This window comes from Lissotriton helveticus, chromosome 12 (genome assembly GCF_964261635.1).
Source record: "Lissotriton helveticus chromosome 12, aLisHel1.1, whole genome shotgun sequence".
NCBI classification, from domain to species: domain Eukaryota; kingdom Metazoa; phylum Chordata; class Amphibia; order Caudata; family Salamandridae; genus Lissotriton; species Lissotriton helveticus.
The window spans coordinates 820,528,471-820,549,961 of record NC_136073.1 but is presented as its reverse complement, the minus strand read 5'-3'; the positions used below and the strand labels follow the sequence as shown (position 1 = coordinate 820,549,961).

General features: G+C 44.7%; 1 protein-coding gene across 1 annotated transcript in view; it reads left to right on the top strand.

The window, feature by feature from the left end:
• LOC144799395 (methanethiol oxidase-like) overlaps window positions 1–21,491 on the top strand; it is a 141,053-nt gene that overhangs the window by 33,858 nt on the left and 85,704 nt on the right. The window contains exons 2-5 of the mRNA XM_078670685.1: window positions 2,628–2,690; window positions 12,785–12,897; window positions 14,015–14,200; window positions 14,821–14,941. Of these exons, the coding sequence (XP_078526811.1) occupies window positions 2,628–2,690; window positions 12,785–12,897; window positions 14,015–14,200; window positions 14,821–14,941 (483 nt within the window). The remainder of the gene's footprint in view (window positions 1–2,627; window positions 2,691–12,784; window positions 12,898–14,014; window positions 14,201–14,820; window positions 14,942–21,491) is intronic.

Sequence of the window (21,491 nt, the reverse complement as noted above, 5' to 3'; positions counted from 1 at the left end):
GTTAAACTGTTACGTCAGATGTTTGAATGCTTCCGCAACATGGGCCATAACCACTTCACCAAAAGAGGTTCTTTTGTCATGGACTCTAGACTTTCGTTCCCCACGTCTCTAACTGGCCCACACTCTGCGCATCTGTCAGACCCGTACCGGAGGTCCTTTCCTTTCCTGTCTGACAGCGAGATATGAACCTTCTTCCACAGTCTCTCTGCTCCATCACTTCCTTTCAAGAATGAAAAAATAAATAAAATAAAACCATGTCTCTACTAGTTCACTCTTTCCTCTTCCCTTTCCAGTTGATCCACTGGCTTACTTATGTGCTAGGATACTCTATGCGGTGTGATATGCGCTCTTAATAACGTACCGTAAAATTTGGGCAAGAACTAGAGCAGGAATTCTGTCTGTGTTGAAATCCATCTCATCTGGCTTGGAACTCCCTGTGTGGATCCCAGCTAAGATCTATACCCCTGGATTCCATTTATGACCCTCATCCCTGGATAACCGGTAGGAACTCTGTCCCTGGATCCTAGGTAGAAACTCAATCTCAGCTTGCAACTTCTATCTCTACGTCTTGGTTTCCTCTCAATATCTATAGTCCAGTTAGGATCTCCATCCTTGGATTGTAATTGGAATGTCCATTCCTGGACTACTGTAGAAAACTCCATTCGAAAATCCAAGTATTTTAAACTCCGTCCAGGTAGCCTAGTTTGAAACTCCATATTACTCTTCCTGTTTGAAGATTCCAACTTGGAACTCTATCCCGAAATCCATTCGGAACTCCATCTATGGAACTCTGGGTCAGATGCACGACACCATATACCAATCCCATTTTGGGAGTCGGTAAACTATTACCGACTCACAAAATACGGTTTGCGAGTGACTATTAGTAAGGGGCATGTAAAGGGCGTCCCTTCTTTATAGCAATTAGGACTGGTATGCATGAATGTTTTGCGACTGGGAATGGTGTCGCAAAACCTTCACAGATTACCACCAATTTCAAATTGGTGGTAAGCCATTTGCAAACCTCTTTGTGAATGGGATGCCAAAATGTTTTCAGAGCAGCTAGTGGTCCCACGGACCACTGCCCACTCTAAACAAGCATCTGCAATGCAATAGGTCTCTCATTTATGCGAGTTTAATCTATTGGCATTGTAAATGACAATGCCTTTTATTTATGTTTTGGTTTTTAAAACCGAAATAAAAGGCATTGTAAATGGCAATGCCAATAGCTTAAACTCTTGCAAATGTGAGACCTTTTGCCTTGCAAATGCTTGAAGGCATCACTGCGTTGCCCCCTTCTGTCTCCCATGGCCCCTGAAGAGCTCCCTGTTTGTATGAGTTAAATAAACAATCCGCTGATCACAATTGCACACAGGAGGCCCTGCAGTAAGAGAAACTCATTAAAGAAAATAGTGCTTACAGGCTAAAGGAGACGTGCCCTGTAGCAACCGAAGTAAAAGGGCCAGTCCTCATGGGAGGTTACAAGTGAAGTCAAGGCAGCACTAATTAGAGACAAACAAGCTTAATAACAAATTATAAGCCAGCATTTACGAAGGACAATGACTCAAGCCAATGACAAATATGGAAAAGTGTGGGGGGGCCTTCAAGTATATACTCCAATACAATATGGCTAGCAGAGCAGCACATGCGCTGCCCAAGCTCGACCTAAAAAAATAAAAAAAACTTTTTATTTTTTGAATGCATCTCTTTCTCCTTTAAGGAAAACAGGCTTATTTGGGGGGAAAAATTAACTGCTTTATTTAAAAAGCAGTCAGACATTGTGGTCTGCTGACCCCAGCCAGGCCACCATCACTGTGAGTACCGGCCATTCCCAATGGGTCGCAAATTGCGACCTGCCTCATGAATATTAACGAGGCAGGTCCCTTGTGACCCATGTGGAAATTCCAAAATGGAAACACCTCTGGCAATCCAAGGAATGTCGCTTATGCGGAGGTCGGGAAGAGTCCCTTTTACACCTGCTATGCATATGCCCCTCCCTAGCAGCCACCCGAAGAACGGTCCTTCGGGAAGCCTTAAGGAAGGAAGAAATACGGACATGTAGAGCAGCCGTCATCCAATGCCTTGGAGGGTCATCAATCCAACTGTCCTGTAGGGCAATAACATTCCTCAAAATGGCAGCAAGAGAGCTGGATAAAAAGGAAACCATTCACTAATTTAAACATTTCAGCATACCCATCAATGGCATAGCCTTAATATTTTAAATTCCTCTGTTTTAAAATTTAAAATGTATTTTTATTTAAGGTGGTTTCCCACCCTTTTATGATTTTTTTAATTGAAATCAAATAAAAGTATTCATGACTGACAGTGTCTGAGAAACTGTTGTACATCAGATTTTGCGACTCACAAATTGCAAGTTGCTAAAAATCGCAATTTGTGAGTCTCAAATCCTGACAGTCGTACATGTGGCCTTCAGTTTTGAAATTAATTCCCTTCTTCCTGTTGGAAATCCTAGTTGAGAACTCTATTCTGGGATCCCAATTTGAAAACTCTCTTCGAGATATTAATCACCATGAAAGTAAATTTTGAATTTGCCTCTGACAACTTTCTCTATGCATTGCCCCAGTAACATATCTGTGTCTAATAGTCTGTTTATCTATCTTTCTCCAAAGCCTCCAAAGCTAAGAGTTGTACATGTGGACCTGGCTACAAGACTCCCCTTGATGCCATGAAAGGTAATTGATATTGGTTTCTGATTGGCAACTGCTTCTGGCAGACCGAAGTTTTATGTTTGCTTAGTACTTAAATAATGGTTAATAGTACTTTGGGATTTATATAAGGTATACTGAGTCTGCAACCAAGCTGTTGGGACAACGGTGACCCTGCCTCAGCAGCATCCCATCTTAACCAAATGTGGGGATTGCCACTCGGGCGGCTGGTAGTTTACACTGAAAGTGCTTGGTGGAACAGACAGGAAACTATATAAAGGGTTCCTTGAGTGCCATTTTGTCTTTAAAATTCAGAAACAAACTCAAAGTTTGGGTTGGTTCTAGAAAACAAAAAAGGAATTGTTTATGTCTTGTGAGTTTTCACCCACAGTGTTGTGGGCATACGTGCTTTTTTCCCTGGCCATGACTTCCATGTTTTGCACTGTGGCCACTAACAGGAAAGAAAAGCATTGGTAAGCCCATTGTAATTGAGACAAACCTTACAGCGCCGTTGAGGTGGCGGGCTGTTTCCAGCAATGGAACCAGTAACGACTCCTTGGACAGAAACAAAGCTGTTCTCCCATGATGCTGTGTCATGGTCTTAGTGTTTTAAAGTTTAACCTGTGCAATTTCCCTCCTTCCAATCAGCCTGATTAAAAGTCAAATAGACTATTACAGATGAAAAGAGTAGACACAATTGCACTTGTGGTATTTTACTGTAATAGTGGATGAGAATGTAGATTCTCCAAGTTTGTGTAGAGAGAATCTGGATTTCATTAAAGAAACAGAGGCTAGCATTATGCATCAACACTTGTATTGCACCACTCCTTGCAGCACTTCAAATTATTACATCACCAAACTAATCTAGAACATAGAATGTCCAAACAATATATATATTCCTCAACACAGCAGCCATCTTCCTCTTTTACGCTGCTCCGGAAGTGAACATAAAGACTCCCAACTGCAGTAGAATTCCAACAAAACTTTCCTTACTGGGCATCTGAAAGAAATAAAATTACTTTTAATTATCTGAACACCCACCAAAACAGAACACACTTGTCGAAATCTGAATCTAAAATTAAAAACAACAACTCCACATCCCCTCCAAATCAAAACAGGAAGGCGGGAGGGATAATGCTAGCCTCCGTGTCTTTAATGAAATCCAGATTCTCTCTACACAAACTTGGAGAATCTACATTTCATAGCAAGACCGGAGGCTTTCATTATGCATGTTCAAAGCTGTGACACCACCTCAGAGGACACATGCCCCAAAGGTTTCAAATAAAACTTTCCAAAAACATCCGCATTAGACCAATCAGCTGCACGCAAGATCTCCTCCAATCGCCCAGCAGACAGGAAAACCTTACTCGCCATCGCACCCCTTACAGAATGTGCACCAAAGTCTTCCGAATCCACACCTGCTTCAAACATCTCCATCCCTCCTAAATGCACTCATTCTACTCTATTCTATGGCAGACACCTCCACAGGATCCAGACCCCTTTCCAAGCACCAACATGACCACTTCCTCCATGCTCCCAAATACTGTTTCCTGGTACCTGGTGCCCAAGGTTCTCTGAGAAATTCCTGAGCCTGCTCCGAATGTTCTCCGAACTGCTCCTCTCTCCTGATATCCTCCTAACAAGAAGGGTCAAAGCCCCTTCCTGAACCAAAAGATGAAAAACCCCTCCTTCTCTTTTTAGCACGTCCTCCAAATCCAGACCCAACAAAAGTTCCTCTATTTCCAATTCCAAAAGACCTGGAAACCAAGCCTGTCCAGCCCAAACCGGCGTCACCATAATCAGCTGACACCTCTGTCTCCTCACCATCAATAACACTCTCTGTATCATTGCAAATGGCGGAAAAGCATAACATCGATCCTTCCTCCAATCCTGCTGGAATGCATCCACCTCCTCTGCCAAAGGATCCGATCCCCAACTATAAAAGCGATCCAACTGAAAGGTCAGCCTTGACGCAAACAGATTCACCTGCAATGGACCCCTTGAAATATGCGCCTGAAATACCGAACATTCAACTTCCAGTCGCTGTAATCCCTGGAATTCCAATCCGCCACTACATTCCTCTGACCTGGAAAATACTCCGCCTGCAATCCAATTCTCTCCTCCAAACAAAAACTCCATATTTCCTTTGCCAACTAAGTCAGATTCCTCGACCTACTTCCACCCAATCGATTCATGTATCGTACTGCGGAAATGTTGTCCATCTTTAACAAAACATATGTGATTTCTTCAACTTCCTTCCAAAACTCCTTAAGGCATAAAGCCCCGCCATCATCTCTAAACCGTTTATGTCCACAGATCTCTCCTCCAAAGACCATCTTCCGCCTGTCTCCTGTTCCTCCAGACAAGCACCCCAGCCAAAAAGGCTTGCATCCGTCTCCAACACATAGTCTGGGCAAATTCCCAAAATCGCCCGACCATTCCAAGCCTCCAGATTCTCCAGCCACCATATCAACTCCTCCCGTATCTCTGTCAAAATAATGGCGTTGTCTCCATACCACAAGCCCATCCTGAGTGCATCTGCCTTCAACCGCTATAAAGCTCTGCAATGAAGAGGCCCCGGGAATACTGCTTGAATTGAGGACAAAAATAAACCTATCACTCTTGCTAAAGCCCTCAAATTCGCCATTTCCTTCTTCAACATCCCTTTCACCTCTGTTTTTATTTTCTTTACCTTTTTGTCTGGCAAACTTAAGGTTTTCGCTACTGTGCTCACATCGAAACCTAAAAACTCCAAACACTGAGGGGTCGATTTCGATTCGGTAAAATGCCCTCCGAATAGCTGTACGGAGCTTTTTCCCCATACGAATCATCTGAAGACCCGTACGTACAATGTGTACATTCCGAGTCGATCACTGAGATCAAGCTCGCAGTCACTATTACATGTACCCGTATCAGACTCCAAAAATCGGGAGGTATGGCCTTTTCCTACCTGGCCCCTAAATACTGGAATAGCCTCCCTGTCTCCTTCTGAGAAATCCCATCATATCAAATCTTCAGGAAACACTTAAAGGCTTTCTTGTACTAAAGGCTCCCTTCTCTCTGTTCCTTTCCTCGGGTAGGGTCTGAGTAAGCGCCGAGATGCCTCAAGGTGATTCGAGCGCTATACAAGAGAGTATAACATAACATAACATAACATCTTCTGCACAAATATTTCAAACGAAGCCTTCGACTCATGTTTCCGAAACCCCTGAAGAAGCTACTGATGCCCAAAATTGATTTAAGCCTTGAAGTTTTGTTGTGTAACTAATGTCCTGCATTAGCCCGGTTGTACCAGCTCTTGCTCCTCTAGACAGGTTGTACCAGCTCTTGGTCTGCCAGACAGAAGTCTAAAATTAGGTTGCCTGGAGCTATGACTTACTTATTTGCATCTATCACTCACGTAAGTGTTGTGGTTCTAATCTATGCTAAAGGCTTATAAGAAACAAGTTGCAGCCTGCTATGGTGCTAGGATGTGTGTAGTACCTACAGGTTCCTGTGATTTAGGAGATACCCTTAGTAGTAATTGATTCTTGTCACTGGATTATTTTTACATAAATTCAGATTTCAGATTCTAGTGACAAGGGAGTTTTGGAGCCTGTAGTTTCTGGCTTTACCTTAGGTAGCTTTAGTGTCCGTAACCTTTAGTTATTACGATTAAGATGCTAGCTTTAGAATTACCCCATGACTGTTCCTAGTATTGAGGAGCCATCTCTACTTTCGAATGGACTGGGTTCTTAGGATTGAGGAGCTGAAGCCATTCCCTGTGCATGTAATTGCAAAGCTAGTTTTAAAATCAAAGGCTGAGGCTCTTGTGATCTGAGATGCCAGCTTTAGACTCAGGAAATGTTCTTGTGGTCTAGGAGTTAATTTAGATCCTTATATGTTGGTGGCTGACGAGATAAATCTAGAATCACCAGCTTCCAGATCAGGGGTCTACAACCTTTTCACTAACCAGAGCTATTTATGTTCAATGAAAAATACACTGAGCTACTAATAATATTGGTGTTGTACATATCAGACAAGATTACATTTGTGGCCATCCTATGCATGATTACCAACTGTGGTCCCCTCAGTGCAGAAATGCAGTCAGTAATGTAAAAAGGCTTTGTTAATTGGCATGCTTCTACAAGGGTAATACGGAACAGACACATATGCAATGCTCCCTGGTACCAAGCGGATAATATTAGTGGATGCTACATGATTTAGCATTCAAATATCACCTTTAAATATATTTTGGAAATTATGGGCTCTGAAAATGCATACATTTTCATTTCAAATTCACACGTTTCAATTTTCGTCTACATATATTAATTCAACCAAACAACGGCTTCTAATTTAGGAGGCTGCTCTGCACAGAGGAGAGCTACTGACCATTAGCTGGAGAGCTACCGGTAGCTCAAGAGCTACTCAGAGAAGACTGTCCTAGATCTTGTAAAAATGAGGTATGTTTTTAAGTTTGTAAATTCCTGAGCTTGTGATCGAAATCAAACCTTTAAATCCGTCACTATTGTGTTCTTGGCATATCTCTCCATTGTCTCTTTGATCTTTCAGATACACTTTGCAAATGCGCTGGTCAAACTTGAATAGGGATAAAATCCCTTCAGGATATGACCTACTCAATTTTGAATATGCTGAAAGCACTAGACCAAAACAACTGGTGGCACCACCTAACTAGCTGAAAGCTAACGGAAGTAGCACAAAACCATTACTGTTTTGCCTTGGATACATTTGTTTCAAGGTTCCATTTAAAAAGTCAAAGGAATGCTTGCATAGTACATGTAGACTTATTTATATTTGCAGACAAAAGAACTTTGTTATCACTGAACATTAATTTAAAATAATCATTTCCTGAATTCTTTTTTGACATCTTAAGACGAGTAGGGATTAGGAAATAAAATAGTCTTTAGAAGCAGCTGTATCTTCTCTATTTAGTGGCCCGTTTAAGGGCCAGCCTACACACAGCTATAGCAGCCAGGAAGACAGGGCTGGCTTTAGCGCTGGTGGCGTCCAGTGCGACAATGTTAGTTGGCACCCCCTCCCCCCCCCCCAATGACCACATCCACCACGGATTCTCTCACTAGCACCCTTTAACAGTGAACAAGTCTCCATAACCACTCTCTCAGTTGCATTGAATTAGTTATATAGCGCCACTCATACCAGTAAAGGATGTTGGAGCGCTTTACATCACACACACATTGCACAGAGACCATCAAATATACGTGTGTAAATCAGCTTATAGGAAATGTTACATAAGCCAAAGGCATTCAAGTTTAGGAGTAACATGTCATCCATACTTGTAGGCTGTATAATTTAGGAGTGCTTGGTGTGGGGAAGCAAAAACTCCGAGTCGAAAAAGAATCCGCATAGTTGGGAGTCTTCTTTATTTAGAATAATCGATTGCTACCCAAATGTAACCTTTTTTGCAACCTTAATCTATACTTTGCAGTGTGATTGCCGCACTATGATGAAAGTTAATACCTCACTGTTCTATATTAGGACTTTAAGTTATAAATTGCAAGTGAAAAAAGGATGTCTTTTAAAAGCAGTAACCTGCTGATCTATTTACATTATATGCACTCTGTAATCTACATGGTACACGTTCTTTGCAGCAGGCATATTAACCCTCTGCTCTACCTTCACCTAAGTCACAACATCAACTATACAAAACTCCAATCTCTCTCCATGAAGAACATTAATCATAGGAGTTAACGTGACATTTTTGTGAGGTCTGGTAATTGCCGGAGGAAAGGAACGCAGCAGCAGGTGCTTTAAAATGTCATAAACTTGCAAACACGGCGCCCCCCATTAGCCAGCACCCTGTGCGGTGGCACCGGTCACACCGCCCTAGAGCCGGCCCTCCAGGACGACCACGTCATCAGAAAAAGCGCAATAAGTGGAAATTGAAATAATGCCTCCAGTCAGCAATTCTGGCACTATGTGTGATGGAAACCCAGGACACGCGTGCTGAGGTCGAACACACATTTTCTACCTAATTCAGAACATGACTGCATTCCCTTGATGTGCGCTCCCCACTGCAATCCTCTACAAGTGTCTCACACTACAGTTTCTGAATCGATCTCTACTGCCCTACCTTTATGAATGGAGCAATTCTAACCGAGGTCATGAAACCCTTTTGCATGTGTACCTCTTAAATATAGTAAACTCCTTGAAGGTTGGGTGTGAGGAAACCATGGTTTCTTAACACGACATATATTAGGACATGCAACAGTGTGAACCCCTCCCAGTTCTGTTAATTTGTTCTCACCCTTGGTAACATCATTGTGCTGTGCTGGAACACTCAACAATGGTTGCAACACAATGAGCCCTCCCATGTGAGCTTCCATTCTTAACTCTCTTACACGATTGTGCTTTGCTGAGAGATGTTCAGTCCTGGGAGTGGTGACACTTGGAGTGCTGCCAGAGGGCACTCCCACGCTCTGCTATGTGAAGCAAATTCTGATCATTACTTGTTGAGAAGCAGATAGTAAACGGGTACAGTATTTGGTATTGCTACATTTAAAGGTGTGTGTAAATATGCATACCATGAATGTACACCTTGGCTGCTACTAGGTTTTGTGAGGCACACCTGATCAAACTTCAGGTACTTTTTGTCTTCTTTTTGTCAAATCATCGTAGCATTTGTATTACATGATTGTGACGGATACGAGAAAGCGGGCCAAATGAAGCGTACACAGGTAGACCTTGCTACGAGTGGAAATATGGGCATGTGTTGATTGGCGAATAGCACTTGCGCGCACTGATCAAAATATTTAGCACCATGGTATGACAAGGGTCACATAATGGACATTACAGGCCTAAAGGGGAAAGTTTAGAGCACCACAGAGAATGCTTGATTGGGTGCACCATGAAGTTGAGCCGCATATATACCACTGTCCATATATGTTTGTTTCCCCGACGTAGCACTCTACCGCCTACAACGAACAATTAATTCACACGGAGGGCACCGCTGTATCCGATATTATCTTTTGCTACTCCTTCAGCACGTTTACAAGTATTCTGGTGAAACGTGAATGTCCTCAACAAAAAACAAACCCAGCTCAGAAAAGCCTGCACTGACCTGGAAGGGATCCTATAGAAACGCTAAGCAAGAAGACCACCGCAAAGAAACCTCATTAACAATCCAACATGTGAAAGATGATCAATATTTCATGAGGCTACTCCTGGAAGGCCCCTTTTAGGGCCTCACATGCAACTTCACTGCACTGTGTGATGCCTAAGACAAGAAAAGCAAGACATCAGAAAAGATGTGAATGGATTAGGCTAGAAAATATTTGCTCTAGAGGAATCAAACCATGGTAGAGAGGACGAACTGGAATGCCTCCGATTTAAAATGCCCACCCTGTGCAAGCAGAACTTTTATAATGGGGGAACAAAAACTCAGACATTGAAAACGGATCTCGGAGGAACAATGTAAGAATAAGTGGAGATGTTCACATTTGCGGGAGTCGCAGTGCATTAAAATTAGTGATGTGTTTCTCTAGGATGAGGTAAAACCGGTTGAGCAACAATCTGACACCCTTAGGCTTGGCAGAAGCAGAATGATACAGATAAACAAAGATAAGACACTTTGTCTTACAGAAAGAAATGGAATAAGCTGCCATCGACCGCTCACAGAATTTGAAAGCTGATTAATGGAAATGATCGAAGACACACTCCTCATATTTCAGATCCATAGGCTACTTTTGAATGGGGAGACCATCACAAATAGTGTAGTACAGATTATCTGGGAGAAGTAGGTGGCTGTTGTCAGAGGGAAGAGCAGTGGTTGGTGCGCCATAAATGCGCATGACGGTTTGGTCAGCCGTCTTGGGCAAGCCAAACCGTCATGCGCACTTAGCATTTCTCCACATGAGTGTGTTGCACAGCCGGTGGAGAACAGTCCCAAGCTTACAGTCCCTGTGTGAGCGGCAAACCAACCAGCTCAGACCGATCACAACCCTGCTGTCATACTCCTTTCCAGTAAAGAATTGGCTTGGTAGTTTGGTCTGCCCTGTTCCCATGATGCACTGGGCCGGGGTCAGCCTAATTTGCATGTAGCCAGGTTCTGAACTGGGATGGTGCAGTGAGCTAAAAAACGGTGATGGATCAAGCCCTGATCTTTTGACTGGGTAGGAGTGTTCTGCTTAATTCAGATACTCTGTCCATCGCCACCCCCTTTTGAATCATTTGGCCACCACAAGTGTGGAAGGGTATGCTCAGATGTGAGTCCCTTGCTCACTGCACCATCAGGATTCAAGCAAGCCGGGCCGAAGACGGCTGTAATGCCAGAAACCGGTCCCCGGAAGCTTGTTTCCTTTCCAGTAAAGAATTGGCTTGGTAGTTTGGTCTGCCCTGTTCCCATGATTCACTGGGCCGGGGTCAGACTAATTTGCATGTAGCCAGGTTCTGAACTGGGATGGTGCAGTGAGCTAAAAAACGGTGATGGATCAAGCCCTGATCTTTTGACTGGGTAGGAGTGTTCTGCTTAATTCAGATACTCTGTCCATCGCCACCCCCTTTTGAGTCATACTGGTGACAGCAGCGTCGTGACTGGCCTAGGACAGGCTGGGAGCCTGGTTACTGCCAGAAGCCAGGAAGAGAGGTAGGACGGAGGAGAGGCGACGGACGACGCCTGGGAGGTAAGTCGACTTTTCTTTTTTTTTTTCTAACACCACCCCTTACCCACGCTGCCACTGCATAAGCTAAACTATCCATCCTAGCAATAGGGAAAGTGGCTACTCCCTTCTGTAAGTGATACGATAGACTATGGCGGATGCTTGGTATGGAGAACATTACATAAATCCTTTGGCGGCAGCCAGTCTGGCCAGAGGCTTGAAGATAGTCACAGTTTGAGAACATTTGAGATGTGAGAGTCCACTTCCAAGGAACAATGTCAGAGTGGACCTAAAGCGGGGAACCTGCATTATCACTGTCAAAGGCGTTGGGAGTTTTTTGGGGGATGAGGTGAAATTCTGTAACAATTAAACTCAAAGATTTATTGAAACCTACAAGAGTGCTGCCATTTTCCATTGATGTGCCTCATGCCACAGTACGTATTTGTGGAATTATGGTGCACAGACTGTTTTATGCGGTCACAATGCCATCCATACTTACTGGAATTAATGGCAGTACTTGCTATGAAACTCACCTTCATTATTAATTAAGTTAAGAAGTTTCCTGCAGAGAAGGGTGCAAGTGTCCATTTTGTCATGATTCACATCTGGAATGCAGTTTAAAAAAAAAAATGTTTAACAAGGTTTCCGCAATGCACTGTTTATGGATAGGTGACTATAATGAGCTACATTTCCTTTACTTCGCAGCCATATTGGAACGGAGTTTAAGTTGTGCACTGCAGTAGGATGCACTACACAAAGCATTCAGTAATGGACTGCATAATCAAACTGCTTCTAAATTGATTTCATTTGTAATATGTGCATGAAAGGTTCAGGGGAGTAAGCCATTAAGGCACTATCCTTCTGTGTTCCAATGCAACGTAAAGGTACGAGAGCATTTGTCTGTTACCTAAGGCAGAGTGAAGTAGTTTGAGCAATCTACATTTGTAATGAGATACAAGGTAAAGTGATCAGGATGGGGTTCTGTAATTTAATCCATTTACACCAAAGCAAGCTCCTGCTGGTCATCCACAGCAATGAGTAAAGATTTTGGAGGAATCTTTCTTTAATATAGTTTGCCTGGTCTGTGCGTGTACTGAAGTTTCCCCTGCTTGACCTGTTCTGTGTGAGGGAAGCTTGCTTTTCTTGCCATTTAAACTGCAGCTGTACTATATTCTTAAGGATGATGGTAATTCTGCTGCTTATACTGTTCATCTTGCGTGTGTAATCTGCCACTTACTTTCATGTGCTGCATGTACTTGATTGCTTAAGACAGTTTTCACAGCTGCTACTGTGCACTATTGGATCCTATGTGATGGAAGCTTGTCTTGCTTTTGTTGACCAGACCAGTAGCTGTTCTTTGTGTGAGTAAATCATTCACTTTGGTTTGCCTTAGCTGTGTGTCTTTGGTTAGACCTTTCCACAAAACAAGAGTATTGGCTTGTCATCACAGTTTAAAAAAAGAAAATTGCTGAATGATTAATACTCATTGGCCTTTTTGTCCTCCAGGCCCCAGGGAGGAGATTGTGTACCTTCCCTGCATTTACAGATCCACTGGAAAAAACAAGCCAGACTATTTGGCGACCGTCGACGTTGATCCGAAATCACCAACCTACAGTCAGGTACTATGCGTCTGGCCTAAAATAGGCAGGGTGTGACGCATTGGAGTGTATCAACACACAACCTTCCCATCCTGGTGTTTCGTACTGTGTATCTAGACTGCTTGATCTGTGTTCAGTGGGGACAGCCAGTCAGAAGAAGCGGGGGCTTGCCCACTCTTCCGTCAGACTTTAAAGGGCTGGATAGTTTATGCAATCTGTTTTAAATATGTTAAGTACCATCTTCACTTGCAGTTCCCCCAGTTTTCTAAACAATCATGTAATTCCTCTGGAGATCCCCTATCTCTTCCTTAAAGGTTCATTACAGAACAGCGCGCTAATGGTAGGTGGCTGTCCAAATTGTACCCACCTTCGGAGTGTGGGTGGCATGTGCCACCTCAACCCAGGCAATCCAGTGGATGGAGGTGTCAGAAGCAAATTCTTTTTCTGAGGCGCAGGCCTTTTACTAGTACACCTTCGCAACAGTACCTTGTAACTCTCCCTATTTAAAGGTCAGCCCAGTCTCCAATTTTTGGGGCCTCTTATCGTCATCTTGAGTGGGATCTGTGTGCATGTTTGTGGTTCACTGGGCGGAAGGCTATCCTAAACTGTAGAGCACAGCGTGCTGGGATTTCTCATTGGGGACACCTGGTTCCAGCTCTTGTTCCACAGCAGCACTGAGTTCAAGTCCCAGACAGAGCAGACATTTCTTTATGCCTCCTAGATTGTCAATGCTCTAAATAAAATAGAATTGAAGCACCTGGACCATGCCCTATACTATAGAAAAAAGGGAATATTCCAGGCCTCTTGGAATAATTTGGCATCGCTACTGGTGGAGGTGCCCTAAGGCTGATGGCTTGTCACGCCATATGGAAGCAATGGACATTTTAGATTGTCATACAGAGCACAAGAAAAGTCAATGTTCTTTAGCAAATCTTTAAATAGTGTTAAAAAAAACTATCTATCACAACCATGTGCTCACAGTAAATGTGTAATTTGTATTTGGGGAAAATGGAGCGGAACAAAGAGAGCCAAAATCTACTTAGAGTAAGAGGGTTATGCAAAGAGCCACAGGAAGGTCTTGGGGACAGAAACTGTTGGATGGGGTCTGATGCTTTGATTTTTCTTTCCGCTTCATAAGGTTATCCACCGCTTGCCCATGCCAAACATGAACGATGAGCTCCATCACTCGGGCTGGAATACCTGCAGCAGCTGCCACGGCGACCCAACAAAGATGCGTAACCGCCTCATCCTGCCCAGCCTCATTTCCTCCCGCATTTACGTGGTAGATGTGGGCACAAACCCCCGAGCTCCCAAGCTGCACAAGGTACTCTTGCAGGGCATGGGGCTAAAAGGGGTGGCATTGGGTATGTCAGATGGCTCTAACCAAGGCCCGTTTTACACCACGACATTAGGAAATGTATTGAATCTGCTTATAAGGATGTTGGAGGCTCCTGTCATCAACAGTACAATGGTCATGCCTCTTGGCTCATTGCTTATACTGGGTCTAAAAAAATTGTAGTCTTATTTTTAAGTCAGTTACATAATTTATGTGGAGCTGCAATGTCGTAATAAGTAGGAATGTAAAAGTTGTAGGCAAATATATCTAAAATTGAGTGGTACTGGATATACTGCAAGGACCTGGCTCAACTTATGTGGGGCAGATGCCCGGATGGGAATAGGAATGTGGTATCCGACATACATTATGCACTCCCGTTCAACCAGATTTATCTGCTCTCCCAGAAAGCATGTTTCAACATAACTAAAAGCGATAACCTCTTGTCTAGTGAATAATAAACCAAAGTGCTCAATCTAGATCTCAAAAACAGAGGAGGTAAAAGTACGCCGGCCAATGTGACTTTAGGTGATGGGATGATGGAGCGCTGGAAGGCAGGGGCTGAGAGCTGTTTCCAGAATCCGTGGTCAGTCTGCATTCTATCTCTGCAGGTGGTGGAGCCTGTTGATGTCTACTGGAAATCTAACTTGGCAAATCCTCATACCTCGCATTGTCTAGGAAGTGGCGAGATAATGATCAGTAGCATGGGAGACCCATCTGGCAACGCCAAAGGTACGACTATACTCTGCTAGTAGGCAATGAGCTAGTATTTATACTTTGTTTGCAAGTTGTTTCTCACCCACCAGATAGCTTTCAGCTGTGTGGTTTTGAAAGATCTCTTGTGGACCATACTAAAACTTACAGTGAACTTAAAGGTTGCCCATTGCTTACTACTGGCGGTCCTCGTTGTCACTTTCAGTTGCTTGTTTCTTACCCTATGGCTTGCCTTCCTCTGCTTGTGTTTGTCCCTTCCCTGTGGGACTGCCTCTGTGCCATTCTTTTTGATTGGCTGACATATCCTTCAACTGCTCACATTTAGGGAACTACTTTTCTTTTTTGAAGCGCTCCATGAAAGTGCATATGTTTTCAGGATCTCCACTTTGTGTGCTGCTTCCTCCCCTTATAATCCTTGCACCTATCTTTCCAGAGCGCTCAAAGTTGCGCCCTCCTCTTTTCCTTGCTCTCTCTTGTGTGTTGTTTTTTGTTCCAGATCCTCCCACGCACTGTGTTGTTACTTCTCCGCCCCATCCTGTCCAATACTTCCCTCACCGTCTTATTTTATTGTTTTAATTCTTCCCATCTTCTGTTGCTTCCCCTGACCACTCTCTGCTGCTTCTTTTGGAAAATAAAATAAAAAGAGCAAACCGCACTCGCACCAATTAGTAGGCACGAGCATGTGTGGTGATGGTATTTGCGTATTGCATCTTCTTTTTGGCAATCCTGCATAGCATTGGGGAAAAAAGCAGTTTAGTTACATTTTCACTGATGCTGCACAGTATTACCAAAATAGTGGCTAATACAGTAGGTCACTTATCACTAGACCTCTTAGCTTTGCCAATACTTGTTGGGTAAGTCAGCAAACTTCCATACCCCAGTCCAATCCTCCTGCTTAGCGTCCATGGCCACCTTTTTTATAAAACCTACGAGGAAACCGCTATTGCTAGTCTATAGCGGTCAGGTGGAATGTAGAGTCCACCATGGGCAAGTACTACTTACGCAAGAGTACCCGAACATTTCAACTTCAAAATCATAAGATGACAAGTTTGCTTCTCGGTTTCTGGCGGCTGGAGTTTTCAGTAATTTCACTTGCTGCTGCTTGTGCCATGTCAGAGTCGGCTCTCAAACAGTTGAATACCTACAGGCCAGCCACCTACAGGAATATAAAGTGAATTTTATGACAAGACCGGAGGATCCTATTATGCTTTCTAATCTTGCTTTATTAGAATAGCAGCCAAGATAAGCAATGAAAACTACAGTTCCCAGAGGGCCAGAACGACTGGGCCATGGGACTGTGAAAAAACGCGATAGTACAGTAACCAATCATGATAGACCTAACAGATAAAGACACTAACTGACTGCGCAGCTTCCTCTTTTCTTGCTGCTCGCAGTCAGATAAGTGCCTTTATTACTGCTCTCAGCTATTTCTTGAAGTTATTGTTATTGTAATTTGTATTTCACTTGTGGCCGCTTTTGCTTGAGCGTTTTTGCTTCCAGCGCGTCTTCGCGCCGCTGTTTCACGCTTCCAGCGTGTTTATTTGGTTTTGTCTAGGTACCCCCCCCCCCCCCTCCCCCTGGGGCTCCCTTGGTCGCTCCCTCGCTCGCGCAGGTCAGCGCTGCCTTCCCCTTCCTTCGCGCGTCTTCACGCGCCTTTCTGTTCGCCTCTCACCTTCCCAGAGGCTTTCACCGTCCCCGGCTCCTCAGTGTTGCTGACGCGCCTTCTTCTCCTTCGGTTCTGGAACCCGGCTGACGCTCGCTGCTCGGCCCGCCTCCCGTCTCGCCCCTGCTGGCTGCATTAACCCTCGCCTGCCTCTTCTAATAGCTTCCCTTGTTTTTGCTCGTTTTTGCTCGTTTTTTCTGTCCCTCTGACCATGGAACACGACAGTTCCTCAGAGGAGGTCCCTGTTGAGGACTCTCTTAATTTTAAAAAACATTTGAATACATTTATCAATACCTCTGAGTCAGCAGTCGAAGAGTCCATGAAACGCATGTCCAAAAATATGGAAAATTCTATGTTGAGCGTCATGTCCAAATTACTGGCCCATTCTGCGGGGGAAAGCAGAAAGAACAAGCATTGGAAATGCAATAGGTCTCGCAGCATTAGAGTTAGTGCTTTTAGAATTGTTTATGGGTTTTTTTGTAAATCTTTAGCATTTTTGTTTCCTGTAGCCAATGCTAAAGAATAAAAAAAAAAAAGCCATAAACATTTCTAAAAGCTCTAACGGTGGGAGACATTTTGGAACACATGTACGTGTAATGCCAATTACTTCCAATTGGGTACAGGCAGACACGCTAATTCGATACTAGGAGTAAGCCCAAGATGATGTGCCCTCACGTGTATGTGATGGACAACACACTTGTAAATAAGTTATTAAATTAAACACCAAACAAGCCTTTACTTTAAGTGTCAGCCCTGTGTCACGGAAACCGCTGGTGAATCAAGATTGGGCTGTGCAACTAATCACAGGATAGTCAGGCGCTACACATTTTGCAGGAACCGTAAATAAGGTGTACAGAATTGATGCCAATTACAAGCCATAAATAAACAGATGGGACATGGGGAAGAGTGGCAAAGGAGTTTGCATATAACAAAACGTGCCCTCCTGCGTCTCCCATCGAAACTTCAGATATTAACTGCTACCAACTACAGTAGAGTTCTCTCAGTAGAGTAGCACACACCCAAAACTGTGCAGATCGATCCAGCTTGACTTCAAGAATCAACTGCCTAAAAAGACTGTAGCACACTGACCTGGACTTAACGATACGTTATTAAGCGACTTTTTATAACTAACACTCTCAAATGCAAAGCAACCCCTAAAAAAGAAAGTCTTGGTCGGAAATAAGCTTGATCACGAAAAGAAAACCTTTTTCTCGGCATAACGGAGCAAACAAACTCAGACACTTGCTGAGGCAGCATAAGGAAAAGTAGCAAAACAAGACGGAGGGAAGAGAGGGGAGGGGGGAGGAGAAATGCGACACGGCGGGAAGGGGCAGGCAGGATGACTCAGGGGAGGGGGCGGAGCGGGCTGGACTTAACGATACGTTATTAAGCGACTTTTTATAACTAACACTCTCAAATGCAAAGCAACCCCTAAAAAAGAGTCTTGGTCGGAAATAAGCTTGATCACGAAAAGAAAACCTTTTTCTCGGCATAACGGAGCAAACAAACGTTATTAAGCGACTTTTTATAAATAACACTCTCAAATGCAAAGCAACCCCTAAAAAAGAAAGTCTTGGTCGGAAATAAGCTTGATCACGAAAAGAAAACCTTTTTCTCGGCATAACGGAGCAAACAAACTCAGACACTTGCTGAGGCAGCATAAGGAAAAGTAGCAAAACAAGACGGAGGGAAGAGAGGGGAGGGGGGAGGAGAAATGCGACACGGCGGGAAGGGGCAGGCAGGATGACTCAGGGGAGGGGGCGGAGCGGGGCAGAGCGGCATGTGGGTGTGAACAAGCCGGGCCTTTGAAGTGAAGCTAAGCTTCACTTCAAAGGTGTCGGAGGAATGCGGGCGGCTGTGCACGCGCTTTTAAGCTCAATGCACATGCGCATTGAGCTTAAAAGTCACGGGCACTGCAAGGAATCGCCACGATTCCTTGCAAGTTAGATAAAGTGTGGATGAGCCCCTATAGTCTCGCTTGCTCGATGCGCATGCGCATCGACAGGCGAGACCTAAAAAGGTGGACCACTCTGCTAAGGCTCGTGCCTCAAAAACTGCGTCATTGGTTGGCGAGTCTTCCTCGCTTTTGACTGAGGACTTTGTGCCTCCCAGGCCTCCTACCAAGGAGGGGTTTGTTGGTTCCGAGGGCAAACGAAAGCAAAAAGATAAACACGCAGTCTCTCCTAAGAGAACTGGTCATTTCCACCATAATGGACACTGACGATGATGATGATGACGGTGATAATATGGATGACGCTGATAAATTATTTGATTTATTTGACGCAGTTGATCCTTCCTCTCCTCCTTCTAAATCTGCTAAATTGGATTCTTTTTCTTCTGAACCAGTCTTCGACTCTGAGGGTTTTCCCATGTTTGATCCCTCTACCATCCGTCATCCGAATTCTACGGAATGGTTCCCTTCCCATCATTACCGCGCCAGGATACCCCGTGGTAACAGAGCGCGCTACAAAAGTTTTAATAAACATAAACATAAACATCATGTTGGAGAATATATTACGGCCAGACTGCGTCTTCCCCTGGAGACCTCAGTGAGATCCAGGCTCAAATCGGAGTCCCAAACCAGCTCTTCCCGACAAAATCACCTTGGTTCCTTCCATTGACCAACCTCTTCTCACATTCTTTTCTAAATTTGGCAAGGACCCTCGCAGAGGGGTCGACAAAGCTTGGTCCACTTGTCAAGACAAGTTACTGGATGTTGTGGGCCCTCTCGCCCGCATTTTTGATTTGGCGGAGGCCGCACGTTTGGAAGGTTCGGAACTCTCGGCTGAAGAGATATCCATGTGGGCTCAACGCGCCTTTTGTCTCCTAGGCAATGCAAATTCCGCCATTACTCATGAGCGCCGCAAAGGTCTCCTTATCAAGCTGGATCCAAAGCTCTCCAATCTCGCCCCTATGGATCCTGGTCCCAAAGCTAATGGTCTCCTGTTCGGAGACAACTTGGTCCGCGACCTCAGCAGATTTGTCTCCACTTTCGCCTCTTTGGATAAAGCCCAACAAACTGTCAAAAAGGTTTTCGCCCCTCGGGTTTTTGGACGGGCCGGCAGAGGCAGGGGCCGCTCTTCCGGCCGTCCCTACAATCAAGGCTCCAGAGGTTCGTCCCACGCCAATCAAGACTACAAGCCACAATTCTATCCCCAACGTGGCCGTGGCTTCAGAGGCAGAGGTCAAGGAAACTATCGTCACAACAACCCCAGACAACAAGGTAAGCCTTTCTTCTTCCCCTCCTGTGGGGGGTCGCTTAAAACTTTTCCTTCCAAAATGGTGTGCTCTCAGTTCGAATCCCTGGGTCTTAAACACCATACAAGGCTACCTGATCGAATTTCTCTCCCCCCCGTTCAAACTTCCTTTCCTCCCCCCTTCGTTTTTTCCACTCTCATGGCCTCTCAGATTTCAACCGAAATCGAGGTTCTTCTTCAAAAACAGGCAGTTCAAATTTTTCCCTTCGACTCCTCAGGCTTTCTAAGCTCCATTTTTCTTGTTCAAAAGAAAAACAAGAAACTCCGCGCTGTCATCAACCTGAAGTGGTTCAACCAATTTGTGGTTTATCGTCATTTCAAAATGGAAACGATTTTACACCTACGAGATACCCTTCGCCCACACGATTGGATGGTCCGCCTGGACCTTCAGGACGCTTACCTCACGGTTCCTATTCATCAATCCCAATGGAAATTTCTTCAATTCCAATGGGCACGTGTCAATTACTGCTTCACTTCCCTTTGGCTTATCTTCCGCGCCATGGTGCTTCACAAAACTCCTCAAACCCGTGGTCGCTTATCTGCGATCCCTTGGCATCAGATTGATAATTTACTTGGACGACATCCTCCTCATGAACTCCGACAGGAAACTTCTTCTTTCAGATTTGCTCTTGACGCAATCTCTCCTTTCCGACCTGGGTCTCCTCATCAACACGGACAAGTCCTCTCTCATTCCATCTCAGAACATGGAATTCTTGGGTTTCCTGGTGGACTCTGCAGCGGCGTCTCTTTGCCTCCCCCTCTCCAAAGTTTCCAAAATCAAAGCGGAAATTGTTTCCGTTCTTCAGTCCTCTCTATTATCTCTCCGGTCCTTGGCGAGGATCGTCGGTCTCCTATCCTCCTCCATTCAAGCCATTTTCCCCGGTCCTCTCCATTATCGCGCTCTTCAGCGTCTGAAGATAAAGCACCTCAGACAAGGTCTTGCTTATTCGGATCTCGTTTCCCTAGATCCCGAATCCCGCATCGAGCTCCAATGGTGGATAGACCATTTAGATGCGTGGAACGGCCGGACTATCTTCGCCACGGCCCCAGATCTTGTCTTAGAATCCGATGCAAGCCTATCGGGTTGGGGCGCCCGATGTGGACCAATCTCGACTGGAGGTTCATGGTCCGCCGAGGAGTCCAAGCTGCAAATCAACTGTTTAGAGATGCTTGCAGGTTCCTTTGCGATCAAAAGCCTTTCAAAGAACCGGATTCGCTGTTCTATCCTCCTACGCATGGACAATGTTTCTGCGGTCCGCTATATCAACCATTTAGGCGGAACCAGGTCCAAGCCTCTGGCGGACTTAGCGAAAAGTCTGTGGGAATACTGCCTCGCCCATCACCTTTCCTTGTCAGCGGAGTATCTTCCAGGGGATCTCAATTCTGTGGCCGATTGGCACTCACGATTCCTTCGGGATTCCAGCGACTGGAAGCTCTGTCCATCCGTCTTCCTCTCCCTCTCCCATCTTTGGGGCCCTTTCTCTATCGACCTGTTCGCGTCCCGGCTCACCTCCCAATTGCCCCAGTTTTACAGTTGGCGTCCGGACCCTATGGCCTTGGCGACAGACGCTTTCCTGCAGGATTGGTCTCGTCACCTGCATTATGCCTTTCCCTCCTTCCTGATGATCAACAGGGTCCTCTCTCAAAT